This window comes from Pan paniscus, chromosome 20 (genome assembly GCF_029289425.2).
Source record: "Pan paniscus chromosome 20, NHGRI_mPanPan1-v2.0_pri, whole genome shotgun sequence".
Taxonomy (NCBI): Eukaryota; Metazoa; Chordata; class Mammalia; order Primates; family Hominidae; genus Pan; species Pan paniscus.
In genome coordinates, this window is record NC_073269.2 from 59,348,520 (window position 1) to 59,372,894 (window position 24,375).

A 24,375-nucleotide genomic window follows, 5' to 3' on the forward strand; every position below is an offset into this window, starting at 1 on the left:
CTCAACATAAGGAAATGCTCTTCAACTTTGTGTGAAAGATAGATTACGAACATTTGATTAAAATAAAAACCCATTCTACGTGATTTTAGCCAATTTAACCCTGCAAATAATGATCAATTATATACATACATAAAACTTCCTAATATTTCACTTAATGTTGCTATTTCTATGTTCTTGGGGCAGAAGCTCAGCCTGTCAGATACATTACAAGACAGTGGTGTCTCCATAATTGTGCTTAGGACTCTGTGTTGCATGAGTGGACAAACTGTTAAGCAGGAACCTAGGAGAGCTAGGGTGTCAAAGTTCAAGTCCATTAAAACTAGCAAGACGTAGGCCGGGCGCGGTGGCTCACGCCTATAATCCCAGCACTTTGGGAGGCCAAGGCGGGTGGATCATGAGGTCAGGGGTTCGAGACCAGCCTGATCAATATGGTGAAACCCCGTCTCTACTAAAAATACAAAAAAAATAGCTGGGCGTGGTGGCGGGCGCCTGTAGTCCCAGCTACTCAGGAGGCTGAGGCAGGAGAATTGCTTGAACCCGGGAGGCGGAGGTTGCAGTGAGCCGAGATCGCGCCACTGCACTCCAGCCTGGGCGACAGAGCAAGACTCTGTCTCAAAAAAAATAAAATAAAAAAACCAACTAGCAAGATGTATTCCTTACTGCTCACTCATGAGTCACGGTTATAAGATGTTTACGGTTAAGGAAAGCAGCTTATTGATACCTGCAAGGACAAGCTCCTACAGAAACACTATGTCCAGATGACCCAATATCCCATGACAGTGTATTCTTTTAAGATAGCCGGCTGGGGTTGAACTCCTGACCTCCGGTGATCCGCCCGCCTCGGCCTTCCAAAGTGGTGGGATTACAGGCGTGAGCCACCGCGCCTGGCCTGAAGTGGTATTTTTTAGAAACCACGTAATCCTTTTTTCAGCTTAATAACCCATGGATGTATTTCTGAAGGACTTGGGGTCTCTCTTTGAAAGGCAAAGAACAAGGGAGACAGTACCTGTATCTCGGTAGGAAATTAAGTATTTCAAACATCAAATAATTCCAATGTAAATGTATGGATCTTTAAATAATTCTGAGCCTTGAAAGGAATGTGGTCATGCAAGCTGAGTCCAGTGGCATGCAGGCGCAACTTCTAAGAGTTTTCCTGGCCAGACGCGGTGGCTAACGCCTGTAGTCCCAACACTTTGGGAGGCCGAAGCAGGTGGATCACTTGACATCAGGAGTTCGAATCCAGCCTGGCCAACGTGGTGAAACCCAGTCTCTACTAAAAATACAAAACAATTAGCCAGGCTTGGTGGCGCGTGTCTGTAATCCCAGCTAGTTGGGAGGCTGAGGCAAGAGAACTACTTTAACCCGGGAGGTGAAGGTTGCAGTTAGCCGAGATCTCGCCACTGCACTCCAGCCTGGGTGACAGAGAAATACTCTGTCTCAAAAAAGAAAAGAAAAGAAAAATGTAAATATAAAAATGAAAGTAATAGATCTCTTCCACAAATGTGCTGGGACAACTAACTGGATATCCACGTGAAAATGAATAATGTTGGATCCCTATCTCACAAAATCAAAAATTTTATTTAAAGAAATTTTTAAAAAGGAGAGAGAGAGAGACGAGGAAGGGAGCGCTGCCGGAGGAGGTGTTACTTTGTCGCCCAGGCTAACTTGGACCCCCCGGCTCAGCGATCCTCCTGCCACTGCTTCCTGAGTAGCTGGGACCTCAGGCTTTCGCCCCGCGCCCGCATCTCTGCTGTGTTTAAGCAGCAGGTGGTGACCTCACTCCTCCCTGGCCTGAGCACTCCGTCCCGCATCCCAGGGGGAGGCCCTAGGGAAGTCTCTGAAGCTGAGGACAGAGTGGACTCTCCTTTCCCAGTGAATGGAGAATAGAAAGGGAGAGGATTTCTATTCTGTTCTGTGGGCCGTCAGTATGAAATCGTATGTTCCGCCCAGGCAGGGCTTTGCATTTCACATTCTAGTTTGCATCCCCGCTTCAGACAATTCCAGGGCTTTTGAATCATGCCTCAGCCTTCCTGTCCGGTCTCGCCTCCAAAGCTCGAAAACAAGAGGCGCTGGGAGCGAGGTTGAGAGACGCACAGGTCCCGCCCCGGCCCCGCCTTCTGCCAATTCTAAAGGGGAAGGTCTCTCCGCTTCGCGCCCCGCCCCTACCTCGCTCAGGCCCCGCCTACCTCCCCGCGGGTCCCGCCCAGGCCTGGCTTCTGTCCTGCGCGCGCAGATTCGCGCAAACCCGGAAGCGGATCGCATGGAGTGATGGTCCCACCGCAGCGGTGAGTTTTGCTCTGTGTTGTGTTAAGTCTGTGCTTCCCAAGTCCCCGGCGCTTCTGTACCTGGGACGTGGGGTCCCCATAGACCTGGAAATTCTCACCCGTCTTCCTTCACCTAGAGCAAATTTAGACGTCCTCGTGAGAGTCCAGGGGTCGCTTCCTTTTGGTTTTAAAGTCGCCCTGAGGATGGTCCCTTCCCGAATCTTTCTGCTATAGGGCAATGTATACACTTCCCATCGCGTAGTTTCCCTGCTCAAAACCTTTTTCTGACTCCTCCCGACCCGCACTTTTTAAAGTCCTTACCGCCAGGCGGATTCCCGCCCTTGGCGCCTCCCAGTCTTGTCTTAAGGCGCCGCGTCGCCCCCCACCTCCCTCCTCGTTCCAGGCCCTTATGCTCCCCAGGTCTCCCCACCGCAGTCACCGCTTACCCTGAGCCCGCGTTGGGGAGGTGCCCGGGGCTGTCCTATGACACCGGGTGTTCTTGCCTGCCCTGCACCAGCCCCTGGAAAATGCGCTCCTCCGGGATGCAGGCGTCTTACTCCAAAGCCCTCTTGTGATTGTGTTGGCCAAAGGGATCAGGAGACTGAGAGAGAGAGAGCAGTAGAAAACCTGAGACAGAGAAAAGAAGAATGAGAAAGACCATAACAGATGGCAAAGTAGAGGATGAGTGAGGGATTTGCCAAGAGAGAGCAAAAATGAAAAAAACAAAACAAAACAAAAAACAGCAGGAGGAGCAGATCCCAGGGAAAAAGAAAAGAAAACAAGAGCTAGAGAGAGAAGGGGAGAATGAGAGAGATGTACAGAATTAGGGAGGGAAGCACAGTAATGAAGAAAGGGGGGCTGGGCGCAGTGGCTCACGCCTGTAATCCCAGCACTTTAGGAGACTGGGGCAGAGGGATTGCTTGAGTCCAGGAGTTCAAGACCAGCCTAGGCAAAATAGTGAGGCCCCCCATCTCTGTCAAAAAAAAAAAAAAATTTAACCGGGCGTGATGGTGCACACCTGTAATCCCAGCTGCTCTGGAGGCTGAGGCAGGAGGATCACTTGAGCCCAGGAGCTCCAGGCTGCAGTGAGCAGGGATCATGCCACTGCACTCCAGCCTGGTCAACACAGCAGACCTTGTCTCAAAAGATTAAAAGGGATGGGGGACTTTGGGTTCAGATGAGTGGGTGAGTTCATTGGATATGATTAGTTGTGACATGCTGTCTTCTGTGTATATAATCTAATAACTTAGAACTTGTTTAAATTATACAGATGATATTGAGAATTTTTAAATTCCTATCTATAAGACACATACATTCTGTAAATCTTGGCATTAGAGGTCAGCTTCCACTTGGAATCCCTATTCAGCCAGAGGGTAGTGACTTAATTCAATTGTGAGAGCCTCTCTTCCCTCTTCCCATGGTGAGGTAGGAAATGGGGCAGTGAAGTGGGAGAAAAAAAATCACTTTCTGTTATTATGTAATAATTTTAATTTAATTAATTAATTTATATTTTGAGACAGGGTCTGGCTCTGTCGCCCAGGCTGGGGTGCAGTGGTGTGATCTCCTCTCACTGCAGCCTCGACCTCCTAGGCTCAAGCGATCCTCCTGCCTCAGCCTCCTGAGTAGCTGGGACCACAGGCGTGAGCCACCAAGTCCGGCTAGGTTTTGTATTATTTTTTGTGTGTGTGTGAAATGGGGTTTCACTGTTTCCCAGGCACTGTTTCACTGTCTCAATTCTGGCCTCAAAGGATCGTCCTGCCTTGGCCTCCCAAATTACTGGGATTACAGGTGGAATTACAGAGAGGAGCCACCGTGCCTGGCCTACATAGTTGTTTTTTGTTTCTTGTTTTTGTTTTTGTTTTTTTTGAGATGGAATCTCACTCTTGTCCAGGATGGAGTGCAGTGGCACAATCTCGGCTCACTGCAATTTCCGCTTCCCAGGTTCAGACTGATTCTACTGCCTCAGCCTCCCAAGTAGCTGGGATTACAGGCATGAGCCACCGCATCCAGCTAATTTTGTGTTTTTAGTAGAGACGGGGTTTCTCCATGTTGGTCAGGCTGGTCTCAAACTCCCAACCTCAGATGATCCACCCGCCTTGGCCCCCCAAATGCTGGGATTACAGGCATGAGCCACCATGCCCGGCCCATAGTACTTTTTAAAAGGGACATCAGGGCGTGGTGGCTCATGCCTGTAATCCCAGCACTTTGGGAGGCGGAGGCAGGTGGATCACAAGGATCACAAGGTCAGGAATTCAAGACCAGCATGACCAACATGGTGAAATCCCATTGCTCCTAAAAATTCAAAAATTAGTTGGGCATGGTGGCATGCACCTCTAATTCCAGCTACTTAGGAGGCTGAGGCAGGAGAATCACTTGAACCCAGGAGGCGGAGGTTGCAGTGAGCCAAGATTGCGCCACTGCATTCCATCCTGGGCGAGAGCGAGACTCCATCTCAAAAAAAAAAAAAGGAACATCAAAGCTGGGCGTGGTGGCTCATGCCTGTAATCCCAGCACTTCGGGAGCCAATCACCTAAGGTCAGTAGTTTGAGATCATTCTGGCCAACATGGTGAAACCCTGTGTCTAGTAAAAATACTAAAAAAGTAAGCTGGGCGTGGTGGCGTGCATCTGTAGTTCCAGCTGCTCGGGAGGCTGAGGCATGAGAATCACATGAACTTGGGGGGTAGAGGTTGCAGTGAACCGAAATGGTACCACTGCACTGCAGCCTGGAGGGCAGAGCGAGGCTTCATCTCAAAAAAACAAACACCACCACCAAAAAATGAAAGCAAAAGGGACATCAAAAGTGCTTTTGTTCTCGTTGTGTAACATATTTTCTTTTTTTTCTTTCTGGTTCCTCTTCCTTCCTTCCTTTTTTTTTTTTTTTTTTTTTTGCAGTTTTACTTTGAGATAAATCTTAGTTTTAAATATTTCTTTTTTAATACATAATCACTTCTGAAAGATGCATTTGCAGCATCCTATAACCAGCTCACATCATTCAGTTATTTTCCCGTTGACATCTGAATTTGTTGGATTTTTTAAAAAACAATTTCCAAATAGTTTCTGTTTGAAATTAGTTGCGTCCAGTTCAGATCGAGGTCTGCTTGCTTTCTAGTCTTTATTATTTATTGGCAACTTTTAACATCAAAATGTAGTTTAACCAGTTAGCCTGTTTTTCAGTTTTCTTTCCTTATGTCATTTGTTAAAATCTTGAGCTGTGAGCTATTAAGTGCATGTTTCCCTCAAGGCCCTCTGGTCCATGTGGACAAATGTTGAAAGCCCAACTCCTCACTGTGGCTCCATAGCCCTGTGTCCAGGGACCCTGCCAGTGTGCCACCTCCTCCTGGGAGCTTGCCTTCATCGCATGACTCTCTCTGCCCCAGTCATATTTGCTTTTCTCTTTTCCCAAACACTAAAACCCTTCCTGTCTCAGGTTGCTGTCCCTGCTCTTACCCTGTGTCCCTAAATGATCACGGCCCTGTGCCTTTCTTCTCCTTCAGGTCTAGGCTCAGAGATGTCTCCCATGCCCTCCCACCCCCATCTGAAGTTCCCTCTGCCCGTCAGTCTCTATCACGTTACTCAGATTTTATTATCTCTGCATCAGTCACATCAGAAACACTCTTTTTATTTATTTATTTATTTTTTAGACAGAGTCTCACTCTACCGTCCAGGCTGTGAGTATAGTCTCGTGACCTTCTCTCCCTGCAACCTCTGTCTTCTAGGTTCAAGCAATTCTTCTGCCTCACCCTTGCAAGCAGCTGAAATTAAATGTGTGTGCCACCACAGCCGGCTAATTTTTGTATTTTAATTTAAATTAAATTAAATTTAATTTTGAGTTTCAATCTGTCTCCCAGGCTGGAGTGCAGTGGCGTAATCATGGTTCACTGCAACCTCCTCCTCCCGGGTTAAAGTGATTCTCCTGCCTCAGCCTCCTGAGTAGCTGGGATTACAGAGTCGCACCAAGCCCAGCTACTTTTTGTATTTTTAGTAGAGATGGAGTTTCACCATCTTGGTCAGGCTGGTCTCGAACTCCAGACCTCAAGTAATCCACCTGCCTTGGCCTCCTAGAGTGCTAGGGTTCAGGCATGAGCCACTGCGCCCGCCCCAATTTTTGTATTTTTAGTAGAGAAAGGGTTTCCACCTTGTTGGCCAGGCTTATCTCAAACTCATGACCTCAGCTGATCCGTCTGCCTAGGCCTACCCGTGTGCTGGGATTACAGGCAAGAGCCACAGTGCCCGCCCAGAGATGCCTTTCTGCATGGATTATTTTGAGTGTTTTGTGTCTCCCTTCTTTGGAGGATGCACAGTTCCCATCTTGGCCACAGGACAACTGCAGCACCTACTCTGGGGTTGTGGTTCAGATGCTGAGGCGTCCTCAGGGAAGACTCAGGGCCTGGGGCAAGTGTGAGGATGGTCCCACATTTCTTCTGGAAATTTCAACTCTAATTGATCTGAACTTCCTGTGGCTATTTATTTCAGTCAAAATAAGAGGAGAAGGCCTCACTAAGGTCAGAAAGCCCTACAGACCAGACTCTGTGTCCTCAGGCAGTGCCGAGGCATCCCCATTTTTGTCATCTGTGTCACTGCCTCACTCCAGCTCCCGAGTCTCCGTGCTCTGCACATCACCAGGACCCAGTTTGGCCATTATGGGCAGGGACTTTGCCACCAGTAGGTGATGTGCTCAGAGTGAGGGTCCTGGATTCCCTTCAGGAAGGGTGGGGAGAAGGTCAGGGACCTGAGGGGCATGAAGGACACACTCCTACACAACTAGTTCTGTTCTGGAGGAGCTGGAGGCTCCGTGACTTCAGGAAAGATTCTTCCAAGAATCAGAGTGCAAACAGCACAGTGAACTGCAGCCCAAGGGCCACCTCCTCCTGCCAGGCCAGTGGCGATGACGCTCTACTGGCTTTTCCTTGCCTGTCACAACACGTGAACACACACACACACACACACACACACTCACACACTCACACTCCCACACACACAGTCACAAGGCAGCTGGGGAGTCGAAGGTCAAGATGCTATAATGTAAATGTGTGGCCGTGTGTGGTGGCTCACGCCTGTAGTCCTACAGCTTTGGGAGGCTAAGGCAGGCAGATGATGAAGTCAGGAGTTCGAGACCAGCCTGGCCAACATAGTGAAATCCCATCTCTACTAAAAAAATAAAAAGAAAGAAAGAAAAAAGAAATGAGCCAGGCATGGTGGTGCACATCTGTAATCCCAGCTACTCGGGAAACTGAAGCAGGAGAATGGCTTGAACCCAGGAGGCAGAGGTTGCAGTGAGCCGAGATCGCACCATTGCACTACAGCATGGTGACAGAGCAAGACTCCCATCTCTAAATAAATAAGTAAATGTGCTATAATGTAAATGTGGAGCACAAATATTTTTTCCACAAAGAGGGGCCACTGGTTCCTGGGAAGGGAGTTTGAGGGCTATAGCCCTGGTCATGGCCAGAAGACTTAGGAACTGGAGGAAGGAAAAGCTGTATTTATCCTCACAGGATGCCCCTGTGAACAGATGGGCTGATCTAATGGAGTGACACTTAGAAAAAGGGGTTTTTCTCTCTACCCAGCACACACCGGCACCCACCTTATGCACAGTCCTCCCTTTCCTGTTGTCTTCTCTAGAATGACAAAGTTGATACTTCGCCAGGTGGGCATCTGAGGGAGGGGAGTGGTTTCTCTGCCTGTCCTTGATCCCCTCCCTCAAGTCTTCCACCTTCCTGTCCGCTGTTCTGTTCTGACGCTCATTGCCTGCAATTCTATCGGTTTGCACCATCCCAAGACCCAACTAAGACCCAAGGATTTGAGTCTGGGAATATTTAAGCCAAAGTCATTGCCAAGTGAGAAGTCTTAGACCCCAGGAATTTTTCTTCATTGAGAGTCTGGGCAGCCAGGAAGCCTCTCCTCTTTCTGCAGAGTTTAGGTCAACCAGGACCCTGGCACGTGTGAGACCCCAGAGGGGACATATTAGTATCACTCAGTCATTCTCATTCATTCACTCACTCAGTAGCTATGAAGCTATAGTATATGCCAGGGGACACAAATAGAGGTGCTGTCTGTGCCAGGGATCAAAATGTTAAACCAACAGACTATCCTTCCCTGCTTTATCCAGGTTATTTTTCATTTTTATTTATTTGAGGTGGAGTCTCACTCTGTCACCCAGGCTGAAGTGCAGTGGTGCAATCTTGGCTCACTGCAACCTCCACCCTCTGGGTTCAAGCGATTCTCATGTGTCAGCCTCCCAAGTAGCTGGGACTACAGGCACACGCCACCATGCCTGGCTAATTATTTGTTTATTTATTTTGAGACAGAGTTTTGCTCTTGTGTCCCAGGCTGGAGGGCAGTGCCATGATCTCAGCTCACTGCAACCTCTGCCTCTGGAGTTTAAGCGATTCTTGTGCCTCAGCCTCCTGAGCAGCGGCGATTACAGGCGTGTGCTACCATGCCCAGCTAATTTTTGTATTTTTGGTAGAGACAGGGTTTCACCATGTTGGTCAGGCTGGTGTTGAACTCCTGACCTCGTGATATGCCTGCCTCAGCCTCCCAAAGTGTTGGGATTACAGGCATGAGTCACTGCACCTGGCCTCATTTTTGTATTTTTAGTAGAGATGGGGTTTCACCATATTGGCCAGGCTGGTTTTGAACCTCTGACGTCAAGTGATCTGTCCGCTTTGGCCTCCCAACGTGCTGGGATTGCAGGTGTGAGCCACTGTGCCCAGCCTCATCTCGTGGCTTTAAACTTTACCCCCATGGCCCCATGGCCCCTGCAGACCTCTCCCCTGAACGCTACAGTCCTGTGTCCAGTTGACTCCTTAACTCTCTGCTGGGAGGATGAACAGGCATCTCCACCTTCATGTGTCCAAAGGTGACCTCCCGAACTTCCGTAAACGCATTCCCCCATGCTCCTGCCCTTCTCAGATGAGGGTGACCTTGTGCTTCCTAGGATATCGCTAAAATCTCAGCATGCTTTTAAAATGTAAAGGATAATTACATTATTTGTAAGGGTTTTAATTTGTAATATAAAGAAAAAATTACATCTTTACTGACAATGGGTGAAGAAATTCATCATTTTAAAAATTCTTTGGAGGTGTGGGAGAAAAATGTTAGAAGACCTCGGCCCTGCCTGATCTGCCCTCCCAGGACCTCTCTGACCTCATCTCTTTCCCGTGTCCTCCTCCCTCCCTCTGCTCCAGCCATGCAGGTGTCTTTCCTGTTCCTGGGCCGAGGTTGCTCCTGCCTCAAGGTGTTCATGTGGGCTGTCCCTCTGCTGGAACTCGCTGGCCCCTCAGCTGCAGGTGCAAACACCCCTCCTTCCCCAGGTCTCTGTTCCGATATCACCTTCTCAGTGGGGACTTCTGTGACCCACCTCCCATTTCACACTCCAGCTACACCCTCACCCCCACCTCTGGTCCATATTGGCTGCTCTGCATGCTTCTTTCTGTTTTTTCACCTTCCACTGCCTGTAGGAGTTTCTCGTCCCTGGTACAGTGGGCAGCAGAGGGGACCATATTTCCTCAGGGCGAGGTCTCCTTTGTATGTTTCATTGTGTTAACGGAGGGGGTGTGTTGATTCTGAGCAATAAACAACATATTTCTAACATTCAGGATTGACTTCTAAAGACTCTTGGTACGTGAGGAAGAAACCCGGAAGAGGAAGAGGAAAGCAAAGGAGTCAGGGATGGCTCTTCCTCAGGTGAGATGATATTCTCGGGGGATTGTTCTGTCTCCTTCCTTTCAGAAACGTTGGGCCTTGGAGTTGGGAATCTTCTCTGAGTCTGAAGCATCCTCTGCCTGACAGGTTTGCTCGCCCTCACCCATGCCTTCCCTCAGTCCCTCTCATCTCGCTTAGGTTCCATCTCTTGTGACACAGTGACATCAACTTGGGAAGAGGCCGCACTGGGCATGGTCCTGGGAAGGGCTCACACCCAGACATGGATGGAGACGGGGTGAGGGTCCCATGGTGTCAGTGCTGTTGGGCAGCAGGGATTGTTCAGGGGCCACATCTGGATGCTCTGTCAGCTCTCTGTGGACCAGGATTAGAGCAGCTGCCAATGGAAGTCATGTATTCATGTGCACAAAGTAGGTGGTAAATTCTAGAAAAGGAGACCAATAAGGGGAAATGTTTTCTGCCTGATTTTATGCTACATTTTTAGGTAATGCAGTGAGTTACTGTGTTTCTGACTCCAAATATCTTACCAATTAGAATGGAAAGTTCATACAGACGGCCAGGCACGGTGGCTCACGCCTCTAATTCCAGCACTTTGGGAGGCCGAGGTGGGCGAATCACAAGGTCAGGAGATCGAGACCATCCTGGCTAACATGGTGAAACCCTGACTCTACTAAAAATACCAAAAATTAGCCAGGCGTGGTGGCGGGTGCCTGTGGTCCCAGCTACTCAGGAGGCTGAGGCAGGAGAATGGTGTGAACCCGGGAGGCACAGGTTGCAGTGAGCCAAAATCGTGCCACTGCACTCCAACCTGGGCGGCACAGCGAGACTCCGTCTCAAAAAAAAAAAAAAAAAAAAAGTTCATACAGACATGAATGATAGAAGGTGTTTTATTCCATCATTAGTTTAAGAATAGGAAATCAACCTGAACAATAGCAGGAGATTCATTAAACCATTCTTAGCACATTAAGCTCATGGAGACTGTGGCGTTACTGCGGAGAGGCTTGTGAAACAGGTGTTTTCAGGAAAAATGGTTATAATTTTTCTCAAATATGGGAGCAGTACTTCATTTTTATCCTAGAGGAGAAAGCCGTATTCTCATTCCACCTATTATTATTTTTATATTATTATAATATTATATTTTAAATATACAAAGTCTTGCTCTGTTGCCCAGGCTGAAGTGCAGTGGCGTGATCTTGGCTCACGGCAACCTCCACCTCCCGGGTTCAAGAGATTCTCCTGCCTCAGCCTCCCGAGTATCTGGGATTATAGGCAGGCACCACCACACCCGGATAATTTACTTGCATTTTTATTAGTGACGGGCTATCACCATGTTGGCCAGGCTGGTCTCAAACTCCTGACCTAAGGTGATCTGCCTGCCTCAGCCTCCCAGAGTGCTGGGATTACAGGCACGAGCCGTGCCCAGCCCCACCAATTATCATTAAATATATATTTTTACATGTAAACATCACATGATATATGTATCTGTTTTCTGGTAAAACTCCAAGGAAAGCTGCAGCTTAGACCCATTGCCATAAAGCATCTCTTTTCCCTGTCACGTCCTCCACCCTCCTTCCAGCCTCATTGTGGAGCCGCTACTGTCAGTTCTGTGCCATGGGTCAGAGCAAGTCTCCCGCGTCTGTATTTCTGCATCGTTATGAGACTTTAGAAAAAATTCTGCGGTAAATTTAAAAAATATATATTTATGGTTTTACTTTAGGTTTGGGGCTCCATGTTCAGGTTTGTTACATAGGTAAAGTAGGGTCATCAGGGTTTGTTGTACAGATTATTTCATCACTCTGGTATTAATCCCCGTATCCAATAGTTATTTATTTATTTATTTATTTTTTGAGACTGAGTTTTGCTCTTGTTGCCCACGCTGGAGTATAATGGCATGATCTCGGCTCACTGCAACCACTGCCTCCCAGGTTCAGGCGATTCTCCTGCCTCAGCCTCCCGAGTAGGTGACATTACAGGTGCCTGCCACCACTCCTGGCTAGTTTTTGTATTCTTACTAGAGACAGGGTTTCACCATGTTGGCCAGGCTGGTCTTGAACTCCTGACCTCAGGTTTTCCACCCACCTTGGCCTCCCAAAGTGCTGGGATTACAAGCCTGATCCACCGCGCCCAGCCCCCAATAGTTATTTTTTTCTAGTCTTCTCCTTCCTCCCCTCCTCCACCCTCAAGTAGACGCCAGTGTCTGTTGTTTTCTTCTTTGTGTTCCAGTAAATATTTTACTTTGACATTTGATCCTACTGGTTGTGAAAATTTACATGTTGTCATGTTAGTTAACATGGCTAGCTTGCCCTTTGACATCTGCATTAGAAATTGACTGGATGACCTGTGTGTTCTTTGCAATTTTTCCCTGTATAAAGAGTGCCATAGTGGCTGCCTCTGTGCACGCCTGCGTTACTACAGATATCTGAAGATTCCTCCAGGTCAGGCAGTTGAAAGGGTGATTGCTTCTTCTAGGATAGGGCATTCCCTGTTTTCTTAGATCTGACAAGATTCCCCGCTGCCCCCACCTGCCAATGTATCCTCTTCTACCAAGATGTGATTCTTCTTAAGTTAAACAAAACTTGCCACTTTTTATATTTTTAAAACCTTTCTATATATGCACACCCACCTACACAAGTATACACACACATATGCATATACATACATATATACACACACGTATATATTTTGAGCATCTTTTATTTTTTGAATATCTGGGGGAAATGACAATCCTTTGTATTAACATCTAGTTTTTTGTGAGTCTGTGTAGGTTTTATTATTTTGTGGACATATGTATATATAAAATGGATTTTCATACTTTGAGTAATCTAGTTTTCATGTATTTTCTTTTATTTTGAGACTGGGTGTCACTGTGCTGCTGAGGCTGGAGCACAGTGGCGCGATCTTAGCTCACTGTAATCTCCACCCTCAGGCTCAAACCATCCTTCTACCTCAGGCTCCCAAGTAGCTGGAACCACAGGTGCCTGCCACCATGCCCGGCTGATTTTTTTTTTTTTTTGAGATGGAGTCTCTGTTACCCAGGCTGGAGTGCAATGGTGAGATTTAGGATCACTGCAACCTCTGCCTCCTGGGATCAAGCAATTCTGCAACAGCCTCCTGGGTAACTGGGACAACAGGCATGTGCCACTGTGCCAGGCTGGATTTTAGTTTTCTGATCCTGATCTTTCACTGCGGACGTTGTCGTCTCTGAAGACATCACTCATACCCTGTCTCATCTAGATACTGAATGTCACTTGCATTGTCAGTAAAAGTTTCTGGGCCAGGCACGGTGGATCACGCCTGTAATCCTAGCACTTTGAGAGGCTGAGGCAGGCAGATCATGAAGTCAGGAGTTTGAGACCAGCCTGGCCAATATGGTGAAACCCCGTTTCTACTAAAAATACAAAAATTAGCTAAGAATAGTGGTGCATGCCAGGAATCCCAGCTACTCAGGAGACTGAGGCAGGAGAATCACTTGATCCTGGGAGGTGGAGGTTGCAGTGAACTGAGATGGCACCTTTGCATTCCAGCCTGGGTGACAGAGCGAGACTCTGTCTCAAAAAGAAAAAAAAAGTTTCTAACATTTCTATAATGAGAACCCTACATTGATTTTTATTTTATTTTATTTATTTTATTTTATTTTACTTTATTTTATTTTACTTTATTTTACTTAATTTATTTTATTTTACTTTATTTTATTTTACTTTATTTTATTTTACTTTATTTTATTTTATATTTATTTTATTTTATTTTAGTTTAGTTTAGTTTAGTTTAGTTTATTTTGGGATGGAGTTTCACTCTTGTTGCCCATGCTGGAGTGTAATGGCGCAATCTCAGCTCACCACAACCTCCGCCTCCCTGCTTCAAGCAATTCTCCTTCCTCAGCCTCCCAGGTAGCTGGGATTACAGGCATGTGCCACAACGCCTGGATGATTTTTGTATTTTTTCTTTTTTAGTAGAAACGGGATTTCTCCATGTTGGTCAGGCAAGTCTTGAACTCCCGACTTCAGGTGATCTGCCTGCCTCAGCTTCCCAAAATACTGAAATTATAAGCATGAGGCACTGTGCCCGGCTCCTGCATTGATTTCTTTTGTGTGTATTTTTAGTATTATCCACAAACATCAGAAATTCATACTGAGAGGGTATTGTGACCTCTTCAAAAGGTATAATAAGGCCGGGTGTGGTGGCTCATGCCTGTAATCTCAGCACTTTGCGAGGCCGAGGCAGGTGGATCACGAGGTCAGGAGTTCGAGATCAGCCTGACCAATATGGTGAAACTCCGTCTCTACTAAAAATACAAAAATTAGCCAGGCGCGGTGGCACCAGCCTGTAATTCCAGCTACTCATGAGGCTGAGGCAAGAGAATTGCTTGAACCTGGGAGGCAGAGGTTGCTGTGAGCCGAGATCGTGCCACTGCACTCCGGCCTGGGTGACAGAGCGAGACTCCGTCTCAAAAAAAAAAAAAAAAAGAAGTGTAATAAAACACAACTCAGAAGACAAAATGTGGTGAAGAATCCCTTACTTGGATTTGTCAGAACATTCACTACAATTAAATCCATGCTTTCCCCTCTCCTCTTCTCATTTCCTGTAAAGATAAGAACTCCTCCCATAACCATTTCCTTAAAATGTGTTTTCATTTCAGAGTCTGTTGACATTCAGGGACGTGGCCATAGAATTCTCTCAGGAGGAGTGGAAATGCCTGGACCCTGCTCAGAGGACTTTATACAGGGACGTGATGCTGGAGAATTATAGGAACCTGGTCTCCCTGGGTGAGGATAACTTCCCTCCAGAAGTGGGGATGTGCCCTTGTGTATCTTTGTATTTTCTCTTTTTTTTAGATACAGTGTCTTGCTCTGTCACCCAGGGTGGAGTGCAATGGTGTGATCATGGCTCACTGCAATCTTGAATTCCTGGGCTCAAGTGATTGTCCCACCTCAGCCTCCCCCGGTAGCTGGTACAGGTGCATGCCACCATGCCGGGCTACTTTTTTAGTTTTTTTTTTTTTTTTTTTTTGTAGTTGTTGTTTTTGTTTTTGTTTACAAACAAGGTCTTCCTGTGTTGCTGAAGCTGGTCTTGGTCTCCTGGGCTCAAGAGATCCTCCTTGGCCTCCTGAGTAGCTGGGATTACAGGTGCCAACCACCATACCTAATTATTGGTTTTTATTTTTTAAATTGTAGTGTATGTGTGTCCTTAGGGCTTATATGAGTTTTCTTTGGACAACATGTAGTTGATTCCTGTTGATTGAGCCAGTCTTTGCCTTCTGAATGCAGAGTTAAATATTTACATTTGAAGTATTACTGATGGAGAAGACCTTACCGTTGTGTTTTTGTTTCATATTATCTGTATCTCTTGTAGGTTTTTTTGGTTATTCATTTCTCATTTATTACTTTTTGCGTTTAATTGCTTTTTTGTGTAGACATGCTTTGACTCCCTTCTTATTGACTTTTGTTTATGATGGAGTCTCACTCTGTCGCCAAGGCAGCAGTGCCGTGTGTGATCTTGGCTCACCGCAGCCGGCTTCGCCTCTCGTGCTCAAAAAATTCTTGTGCCCCAGTGGCTCATGCCTGTAATCCCAGCACTTTGGGAGGCCGAGGCAGGCAAATCACCTGAGGTCAGGAGTTCAAAACCAGCCTGGCTAGCATGGCGAAATTCTGTCTCTACTAAAAATACAAAAATTAGCCAGACACGATGGCGGGTGCCTATAATCTCAGTTACTCAGGAGGCTGACGCAGGAGAGTTGCTTGAACCCGGGAGGCGGAGGTTGCAGTGAACCAAGATCATGCCACTGCACTAGAGTCTGAGAGACAGAGCGACACTCTGTCTCAAAAAAATATTTTCATCACCTGCAAAAACTATTCTTTCTCCACTAGAACTCTTTGTTCTTTATGTTAGAATTATTTCTGTGTGTGTTGCATTTTCAATATCACGTACAGTGTTTTCTCATGCTGTTTTCCTCTAAATAATAGGAAAGTTGTGTTATGAAGAAAAGGTACACTTATACAAGTTTCTGTGTCTATCCTTTTATTTGCTTATTTATTTATTTATTTGACGAAGTTTTGTTCTGTCGCCCAGGCTGGAGTGCAATGGCACAATCTCAGGTCACTGCAACCTCCGACTTCTGGGTTTAAGTGATTCTCCTGCCTCAGTTTTCTGAGTAGCTGGGATTACAGGCCTGTGCCACCATGCCTGGCTAATTTTGTATTTTTAGTAGAGACAGGGTTTCTCCTTGTTGGTCAGACTGGTCTCGAACTTCTGCCCTCGGGTGGTGATCCGCTTGCCTCGGCCTCTTAAAGTGCTGGGATTACAGGTGTGAACCACCGCGCCCAGCCTATCTGTCTTTTTATTTACCTTTACTGGAGAACTTTTTGTATATTTGTGGGTTGGAGTTACTCTTTAGACTTCTTTCATTTCTTTCTTTCTTTTTTTTTTGAGAAGGAGTCTGTTGCCCAGGCTGGAGTGCAGTGGCGCAATCTTGGCTAACTCCAACCTCTGCCTCCCAGGTTCAAGTGATTCTCCTGCCTCAGTCTCCCAAGCAGCTGGGACTACAGGCACGTGCCACCACACCCGGCTGTTTTTTTTTTTTTTTCTGTAGAGATGGGGTTTCACCGTGTTAGCCAGAAAGGTGCTGAAAGGATGGTGCTGATCTCCTGATCTTGTGATCCTCCTGCCTCAGCCTCCCAAAGTGCTGAGATTACAGGCATGAACCACCGTGCCCAGCCAGCCTCAAAGTTTTTAAAACATGTTATTGTTATTAGATTGGCTTCAAGTATTGCAATAGTACAGTCTCTAAACTTCCTTTGTTTAATAAGATTTGTCAGCCTTCGGTGATGTTGATGATGAGATGCTCCTGTTCCTGTCTCAGTCATTTCACTGTCCTCTCAGAAATAGATTAGACTGGCCAGCCGAGGTGGCTCACACCTCTAATCCCAGCAGTTTGGGAGGCAGAGGTGAGTGGATCACTTGAAGTCAGGAGTTTGAAACCAGTCTGGCCAACATGGTGAAACATGAAATCTACTAAATACAAAAAATTGGCCAAGTGACCCCACAGACTCACGCCTGTAATCCCAGTTCTTTGGGATGCTGAGACGGGCGGATCACCTGAGTTAAGGAGTTTGAGGCCACCCTGGCCAACATGGTGAAACCCCGTCTCCACTAAAAATACAAAAATTAGCTGGGCATGGTGGTGGGCACCTGTTATCCCAAGTAACTCGGGAGGCTGAGGCAGGAGAATCACTTGAACCCGGGAGGTGGAGGTTGCAGTGAGCCGACATTGTGCCACTTCACTCCATCCCGGGTGACAGAGTGAGACTCCGGGCTGAGGCGGGAGAATCTCTTGAGGCAGGAGAATCATGCCACTACACTACAGCCTGGGTGATAGAGCGTGACTCAATCTCAAAAACAAACAAAAAAGGTAGTAGCTTAAACTGGGAGGCTTACGGCACAGACATTTATTTCTCATGAATTTGGAAAGTGGGAAATCCAAGAGCAAGGTGCCAGCCAAATTGGTTCCTGGTGAGAGCCTTCTTCATGGTTTAGCCCAGCCATCTTCCTGCCGTGTCCTGACATGGTGGAAACAGGAACAGGAAACGAGCTCTTTAATATCTCTTTTTATAAAAGCACTAGTCCTATTCACGAGTAGTCAACACCCATGACCAAATTCTCTCAAAGGCCCCATCTGCAGAACATCCTATTGGAGAATAAGAACTTTGAACCTGGCTTTTGGCCAATAAGAACATTCAGACCAGGGAGCCTGCATCATCTTGTTAATGTTTTTATTGTGCAATTTGTTATATACAATGTTTTCTCTGATCTCAGTTTATAAATTTTCCCAGTACACATTCTATGTTTTATATTAGTGCATAGTGAACTAGATAACTAAGGCCAATGCTTATATATGGAATTGCTGTATTGCCTGGCTGTTTCATAAATGTAGTTGTGACATCGTAGTTGCACCTTCTGACATTGTTAGTCAATTTTTTTTTTTTTTTTTGAGACAGAGTCTCACCCTCTCACCCAGGCTGGAGTGCAGTGATGCGATCTCGTCTCACTGCAACCTCCACCGCCTGGGTTCAAACGATTCTCCTGCCTCAGCCTCCCGAGTAGTTGGGATTACAGGCTCCCGCCACCATGCCCAGCTAATTTTTTTTTGCATTTTTAGTAGAGTTAGGGTTTCACCATGTTGGCCAGGCTGCTCTTGAACTCCTGACCTTGTATCCACCTGCCTTGGACTCCCAAAGTGCTGGGATTACAGGCATGAACCACAGCGCCCAGCCGTTAGTCACTTCTTGTTCCTTATAATGCTGTGTGTTTTTTTGACCTCATACATCAGAAGGTAATGATCTTAACATGTATTTCAGTTCTTATATTGTATGCTGCTGGTAAATGGAAATTGTGGCTTTTTTTCTGTTTTTTGTTTTTGTTTTTGTTTTGAGACAGAGTGGCGCGATCTTGGCTCACTGCAAGCTCCACCTCCTGGGTTGATGCCATTCTCCTGCTTCAGCCTCCTGAGCAGCTGGGACTACTGCCACCCGCCATCACACCCGGCTAATTTTTTTTTTTTATTTTTAGTAGAGATGGGGTTTCACCTTGTTAGCTAGGATGGTCTCGATCTCCTGACCTCATGATCTGCCCGCCTCAGCCTCCCAAAGTGTTGGGATTACAGGCGTGAACCACCGTGCCCGGCTGTGGCTTTTTTCTTAATAGGAAATTGTTTAGAATTCTGCAGGCTGTATAAATGTACTTATTATTTGCTTGCTGATTTTATGGGTTACGTTATTTTACTAATTAATTTTTATGATTTTACATAAGGCTTTTCAGTATGTGGTATGCAATATAACTGACACAGTCCACTCGTTAATGTCACAAAGTGCTGCCCGGCACTATGGCTCACACCTATAATCCCAGGAGTTTGGGAGGCTCAGGCGGCTAAATTGCTTGAGTCCAAAGTTCGAGGCCAGCCTGTCCAACATGGTGAAACCCCATCTCTACTAAAAATACAAAAATTGGCCAAGCATGGTGAGGCATGCCTTTAATCCCAGCTACTCAGGAGGCTGAAGCAGGAGAATGGCTTGAACCCAGCAGGCGGAGGTTACAGTGAGACAAGATTGGGCCATTGCACTCCAGCCTGTTGTGACGGAGCAAGATTTCATCTCAAAAATATAAAAATACAAACAATTTCTTAAAATGTCACAACTTGCCTTTTCTGCATGAATATAAGTAATTTTATAACAGTTATTCAGAAAAATATTGTATTAACTTTTTGATTTTTTTTTTGAGATGGACTCTCACTTTGTCACCCAGGCTGAAGTACAGTGGTGCAATCTCAGCTCACTGCAACCTCTGCCTCTTGGGCTCAAGCAATTCTTGTGCCTCAGCCTCCTGAGTAGCTGGGAGTACAGGCATGGGCCACCACGCCTTGCTTAATTTTGTAATGTTTTCTTATCTTCTATGATTGCTTGACAATACAGAATTTCCATTGATTTTGGTTATCCTTACATGAGCTTGTTGTGGATTATTTACCAATATAGTATATTGTGTGGTCTTTTAGCATTTATTTGTATATAGCAAATATGCTGTAAATATGAAGAATATATGCTTTTCTCCTCATTGATGTGACAGTGATATGTTTTTTGCAAAGTCTTATACACTTTAGGGTCACAGTGGAAAAATACTCCTTACTTTAGGCTTATATACATTTGTGCGCTGTCAGCGTTTTGACATGATATTGGAAATAGGCTTCCATAGAAATGATTTCAAGTACATGTAATCGCCCTTTATTTATTGAAGAATCTTACCCTTTTGCGTTCCTAAACTTTCAAGATTATGTTTGGGAAGTTTAAGTATTGTTTTTAGTGTCACATTTACACATTTCAGTATTATTTACCATCTGTACTTAAGTGGAAACCTATTGGTGTTTATATTTTCTAGATATCTCTTCCAAATGCATGATGAAGGAGTTCTCATCAACAGCACAGGGCAATACAGAAGTGATCCACACAGGGACATTGCAAAGACATGAACGTCATCACATTGGAGATTTTTGCTTCCAGGAAATGGAGAAAGATATTCATGATTTTGAGATTCAGTGGAAAGAAGATGAAAGAAATAGCCATGAAGCACCCGTGACAGAAATCAAACAGTTGACAGGTAGTACAAACCGACATGATCAAAGGCATGCTGGAAACAAGCCTATTAAAGATCAGCTTGGATCAAGCTTTCATTCGCATCTGCCTGAACTCCACCTATATCAGACCGAAGGGAAAATTGGTAATCAAGTTGAGAAGTCTATCAATAGTGCTTCGTTGGTTTCAACATCCCAAAGAATTTCTTGTAGGCCTAAAACCCACATTTCTAATAACTATGGGAATAATTTCCTGAATTCTTCATTACTCACACAAAAGCAGGAAGTACACATGAGAGAAAAATCTTTCCAATGTAATGAGAGTGGCAAAGCCTTTAATTATAGCTCAGTCTTAAGGAAACATCAGATAATCCATTTAGGAGCGAAACAATATAAATGTGATGTGTGTGGCAAGGTCTTTAATCAAAAGCGATACCTTGCATGTCATCGTAGATGTCACACTGGCAAGAAACCTTACAAGCGTAATGATTGTGGCAAGACCTTCAGTCAGGAGTTAACCCTTACATGCCATCATAGACTTCATACTGGAGAGAAACATTACAAGTGCAGTGAGTGTGGCAAGACCTTCAGTCGAAATTCAGCCCTTGTAATTCATAAGGCAGTTCATACTGGAGAGAAATCTTACAAGTGTAATGAATGTGGCAAGACCTTCAGTCAAACGTCATACCTTGTATACCATCGTAGACTTCATACTGGAGAGAAACCTTACAAATGTGAAGAATGTGACAAAGCTTTCAGTTTCAAATCAAACCTTGAAAGACATAGGAAAATTCATACTGGAGAGAAACCTTACAAGTGTAATGACTGCAGCAGGACCTTTAGTCGGAAGTCATCCCTTACACGCCATCGTAGACTTCGTACTGGAGAGAAACCTTATAAGTGTAATGATTGTGGCAAGACCTTCAGTCAGATGTCATCCCTTGTATACCATCGTAGACTTCATACTGGAGAGAAACCTTACAAATGTGAAGAATGTGATGAAGCTTTCAGTTTCAAATCGAACCTTGAAAGACATAGGAGAATTCACACTGGAGAGAAACCATACAAGTGTAATGAGTGTGGCAAGGCCTTTAGTCAGACATCATCCCTTGTATACCATCGTAGACTTCATACTGGAGAGAAACCTTACAAATGTGAAGAATGTGATGAAGCTTTCAGTTTCAAATCAAACCTTGAAAGACATAGGATAATTCATACTGGAGAGAAACTTTACAAGTGTAATGAGTGTGGCAAGACCTTTAGTCGGAAGTCATCCCTTACACGCCATCGTAGACTTCATACTGGAGAGAAACCTTACCAGTGTAATGAGTGTGGCAAAGCCTTTCGTGGGCAGTCAGCACTTATTTACCATCAAGCAATCCATGGTATAGGGAAACTTTACAAATGTAATGATTGTCACCAAGTCTTTAGTAATGCTACAACCATTGCAAATCATTGGAGAATCCATAATGAAGAGAGATCGTACAAGTGTAATAGATGTGGCAAATTTTTCAGACATCGTTCATACCTTGCAGTTCACTGGCGAACTCATAGTGGAGAGAAACCTTACAAATGTGAAGAATGTGATGAAGCTTTCAGTTTCAAATCAAACCTTCAAAGACATAGGAGAATTCATACTGGAGAGAAACCTTACAGGTGTAGTGAATGTGGCAAGACCTTTAGTCGGAAGTCATACCTTACATGCCATCGTAGACTTCATACTGGAGAGAAACCTTACAAGTGTAATGAGTGTGGCAAGACCTTCGGTCGAAATTCAGCCCTTATAATTCACAAGGCAATTCATACTGGAGAGAAACCTTACAAGTGTAATGAGTGTGGCAAGGCCTTCAGTCAGAAGTCATCCCTTACATGCCATCTTAGACTTCATACTGGAGAGAAACCTTACAAATGTGAAGAATGTGACAAAGTTTTCAGTCGCAAATCAAGCCTTGAAAAACACAGGAGAATTCATACTGGAGAGAAACCATACAAATGTAAGGTTTGTGACAAAGCTTTTGGGCGTGATTCACACCTGGCACAACATACTAGAATTCACACTGGAGAGAAACCTTACAAGTGTAATGAATGTGGCAAGAACTTCCGTCACAATTCAGCCCTTGCAATTCATAAGGCAATTCATAGTGGAGAGAAACCTTACAAGTGTAATGAGTGTGGCAAGACCTTCCGTCACAATTCAGCCCTTGAAATTCATAAGGCAATTCATACTGGAGAAAAACCTTACAAGTGTAGTGAATGTGGCAAGGTTTTTAATCGAAAAGCAAACCTTTCACGTCATCATAGACTTCATACTGGAGAGAAACCTTACAAGTGTAATAAATGTGGTAAGGTTTTTAATCAACAAGCACACCTTGCATGTCATCATAGAATTCATACTGGAGAGAAACCTTACAAGTGTAATGAGTGTGGCAAAACCTTCCGTCACAATTCAGTCCTTGTAATTCATAAGACAATTCATACTGGAGAGAAACCTTACAAGTGTAATGAATGTGGCAAGGTTTTTAATCGAAAAGCAAAACTTGCACGTCATCATAGAATTCATACTGGAAAGAAACATTAGAAATATGAAGAATGTGACAAAGTTTACAGTTGTAAATCAAGTCTTGAAAGACAGGAGAATTCATACTGGAGAGAAAGCTTACAAATGTAAGAGTTTGTGACAAGAATCTTGGGCGTGATTCACACCTGGCCCAACAAACTAGAAGTCACACTGGAGAGAAACCTTACAAGCGTACTGAGTGTGGCAAAGCCTTTAGTGGGCAGTCAACACTTATTCACCATCAGGCAATCCATGGTATAGGGAAACTTTACTAATGTAATGATTATCACAAAGTCTTCAGTAACACTACAACCATTTCAAATCATTGGAGAATCCATAATGAGAGATTTTGAAAGTGTAATAAATGTGGCAAATTTTTCAGACGTTGTTCATACCTTGCAGTTCATCGGTGAACTCATGCTGGAGAGAAACCTTACAAATGTCATGATTGTGGCAAGGTCTTCAGTCTAGCTTCATCTTATGCAAAACGAGAATTCATACAGGAGACAAACTTCACAAGTATGATGATTGCAGCAAAGCCTTTACTTCACGTTCACACCTAATTAGACATCAGAGAATCCATACTGGACAGAAATCTTACAAATGTCATCAGTGTGGCAAGGTCTTCAGTCTGAGATCACCCCTTAAGGAACATCAGAAAATTCATTTTTGAGATGATTGTTCCAAATGCAATGAGTATAGCAAACCATCAAGCATTAATTGGCATTAGAGTCAATTCAGCATTGACTTGAGTTTGAATTGACTTAACATTGAGTTCAAGCATTAATTGACATTAAAGTGTTTATGTTAAGAAGATTGGGCCAGGCGGGGTGGCTCACGCCTGTAATCCCAGCACTTTGGGAGGCCAAGACCAATAGATCACTTGAGGTCAGGAGTTTGAGACCAGACTGGCCAACAGACATGAGTCACTTTTACCACCCTGTATTTTGTTTCTTTAATAAAAACTGTTACGGGTTTTTATGGGTATCTGTTGAATCTAAATCACATTTGTTTGTGTAATCATTCAACAATATTAAGACTTCCAATCCATCAATATGGGTTGTATGTCTATTTAGTTTTTTTGATCAATGTAGATTTCAAGGTACAAGCTTCTCACTGCCTTAATTCAGTTTAAGTATTAAGTTTCATAGCAAATTGAAGTGTGTTCATAAGTTTCTTTAAACATTATTTATTGTTAATGTAAGGAAATTCAACTAATTTTGGGTGCTGATTTTGTATTCTGCAAATACACTGAGTGGGTTTATTAGTATCAGTAAAATCTTGGTTGATTCTTTGTGATTTTCTTTCTTTTTTTTTTTGAGACAGTCTCACTCTGTTACCCAGGCTCTTTTCTTTTTTTTTGAGAAGGAGTCTCACTCTTGTCACTTGGACTGGAGTACAATGGCACGATCTTGGCTCACTGCAGCCTCTGCCTTTCGGGTTCAAGTGATTCTCCTGCCTCAGCCTACCGACTAACTGAGATTACAGGTGCCTGCCACCATGTCCGTATAATTTTTTTGTATTTTTAGTAGAGACGGGGTTTCACCATGTTGACCAGGTTTTTCTTGAACTCCTGACTTCTGGTGATCCGCCCCCATCAGCTTCCCAAAGTGCTGGGATTACGGGTGTGAGCCACCGCACCCAGCCAGTGATTTTCTATATAGAATGTCATATCATCTACAAAGAAATAATTTTTTTTTTTGAGACAATGTCTCTCTCTGTCGCCAGGCTAGAGTGCCGTGGAATGATCTTTGCTCACCACAACCTCTGTCTC

General features: G+C 44.8%; 1 protein-coding gene across 2 annotated transcripts; it reads left to right on the top strand.

The window, feature by feature from the left end:
* The first annotated feature begins 242 nt into the window (after positions 1-242).
* ZNF845 (zinc finger protein 845) lies at positions 243-23,900 on the top strand. 2 transcript variants are annotated; one of them, XM_008975572.5, is made up of 5 exons: positions 243-2,285; positions 9,456-9,557; positions 9,867-9,954; positions 14,567-14,693; positions 19,852-23,900. In XM_008975572.5, the coding sequence occupies exons 3-5, from the start codon at positions 9,940-9,942 to the stop codon at positions 22,620-22,622; spliced, it is 2,913 nt and encodes a 970-aa protein (XP_008973820.4). In that variant the 5' UTR covers positions 243-2,285; positions 9,456-9,557; positions 9,867-9,939; the 3' UTR covers positions 22,623-23,900. The 2 variants fall into 2 exon arrangements, with proteins under 2 accessions (XP_008973820.4, XP_034800384.3); XM_034944493.3 differs by lacking the exon at positions 9,456-9,557.
* The last annotated feature ends 475 nt before the right edge of the window (positions 23,901-24,375 follow it).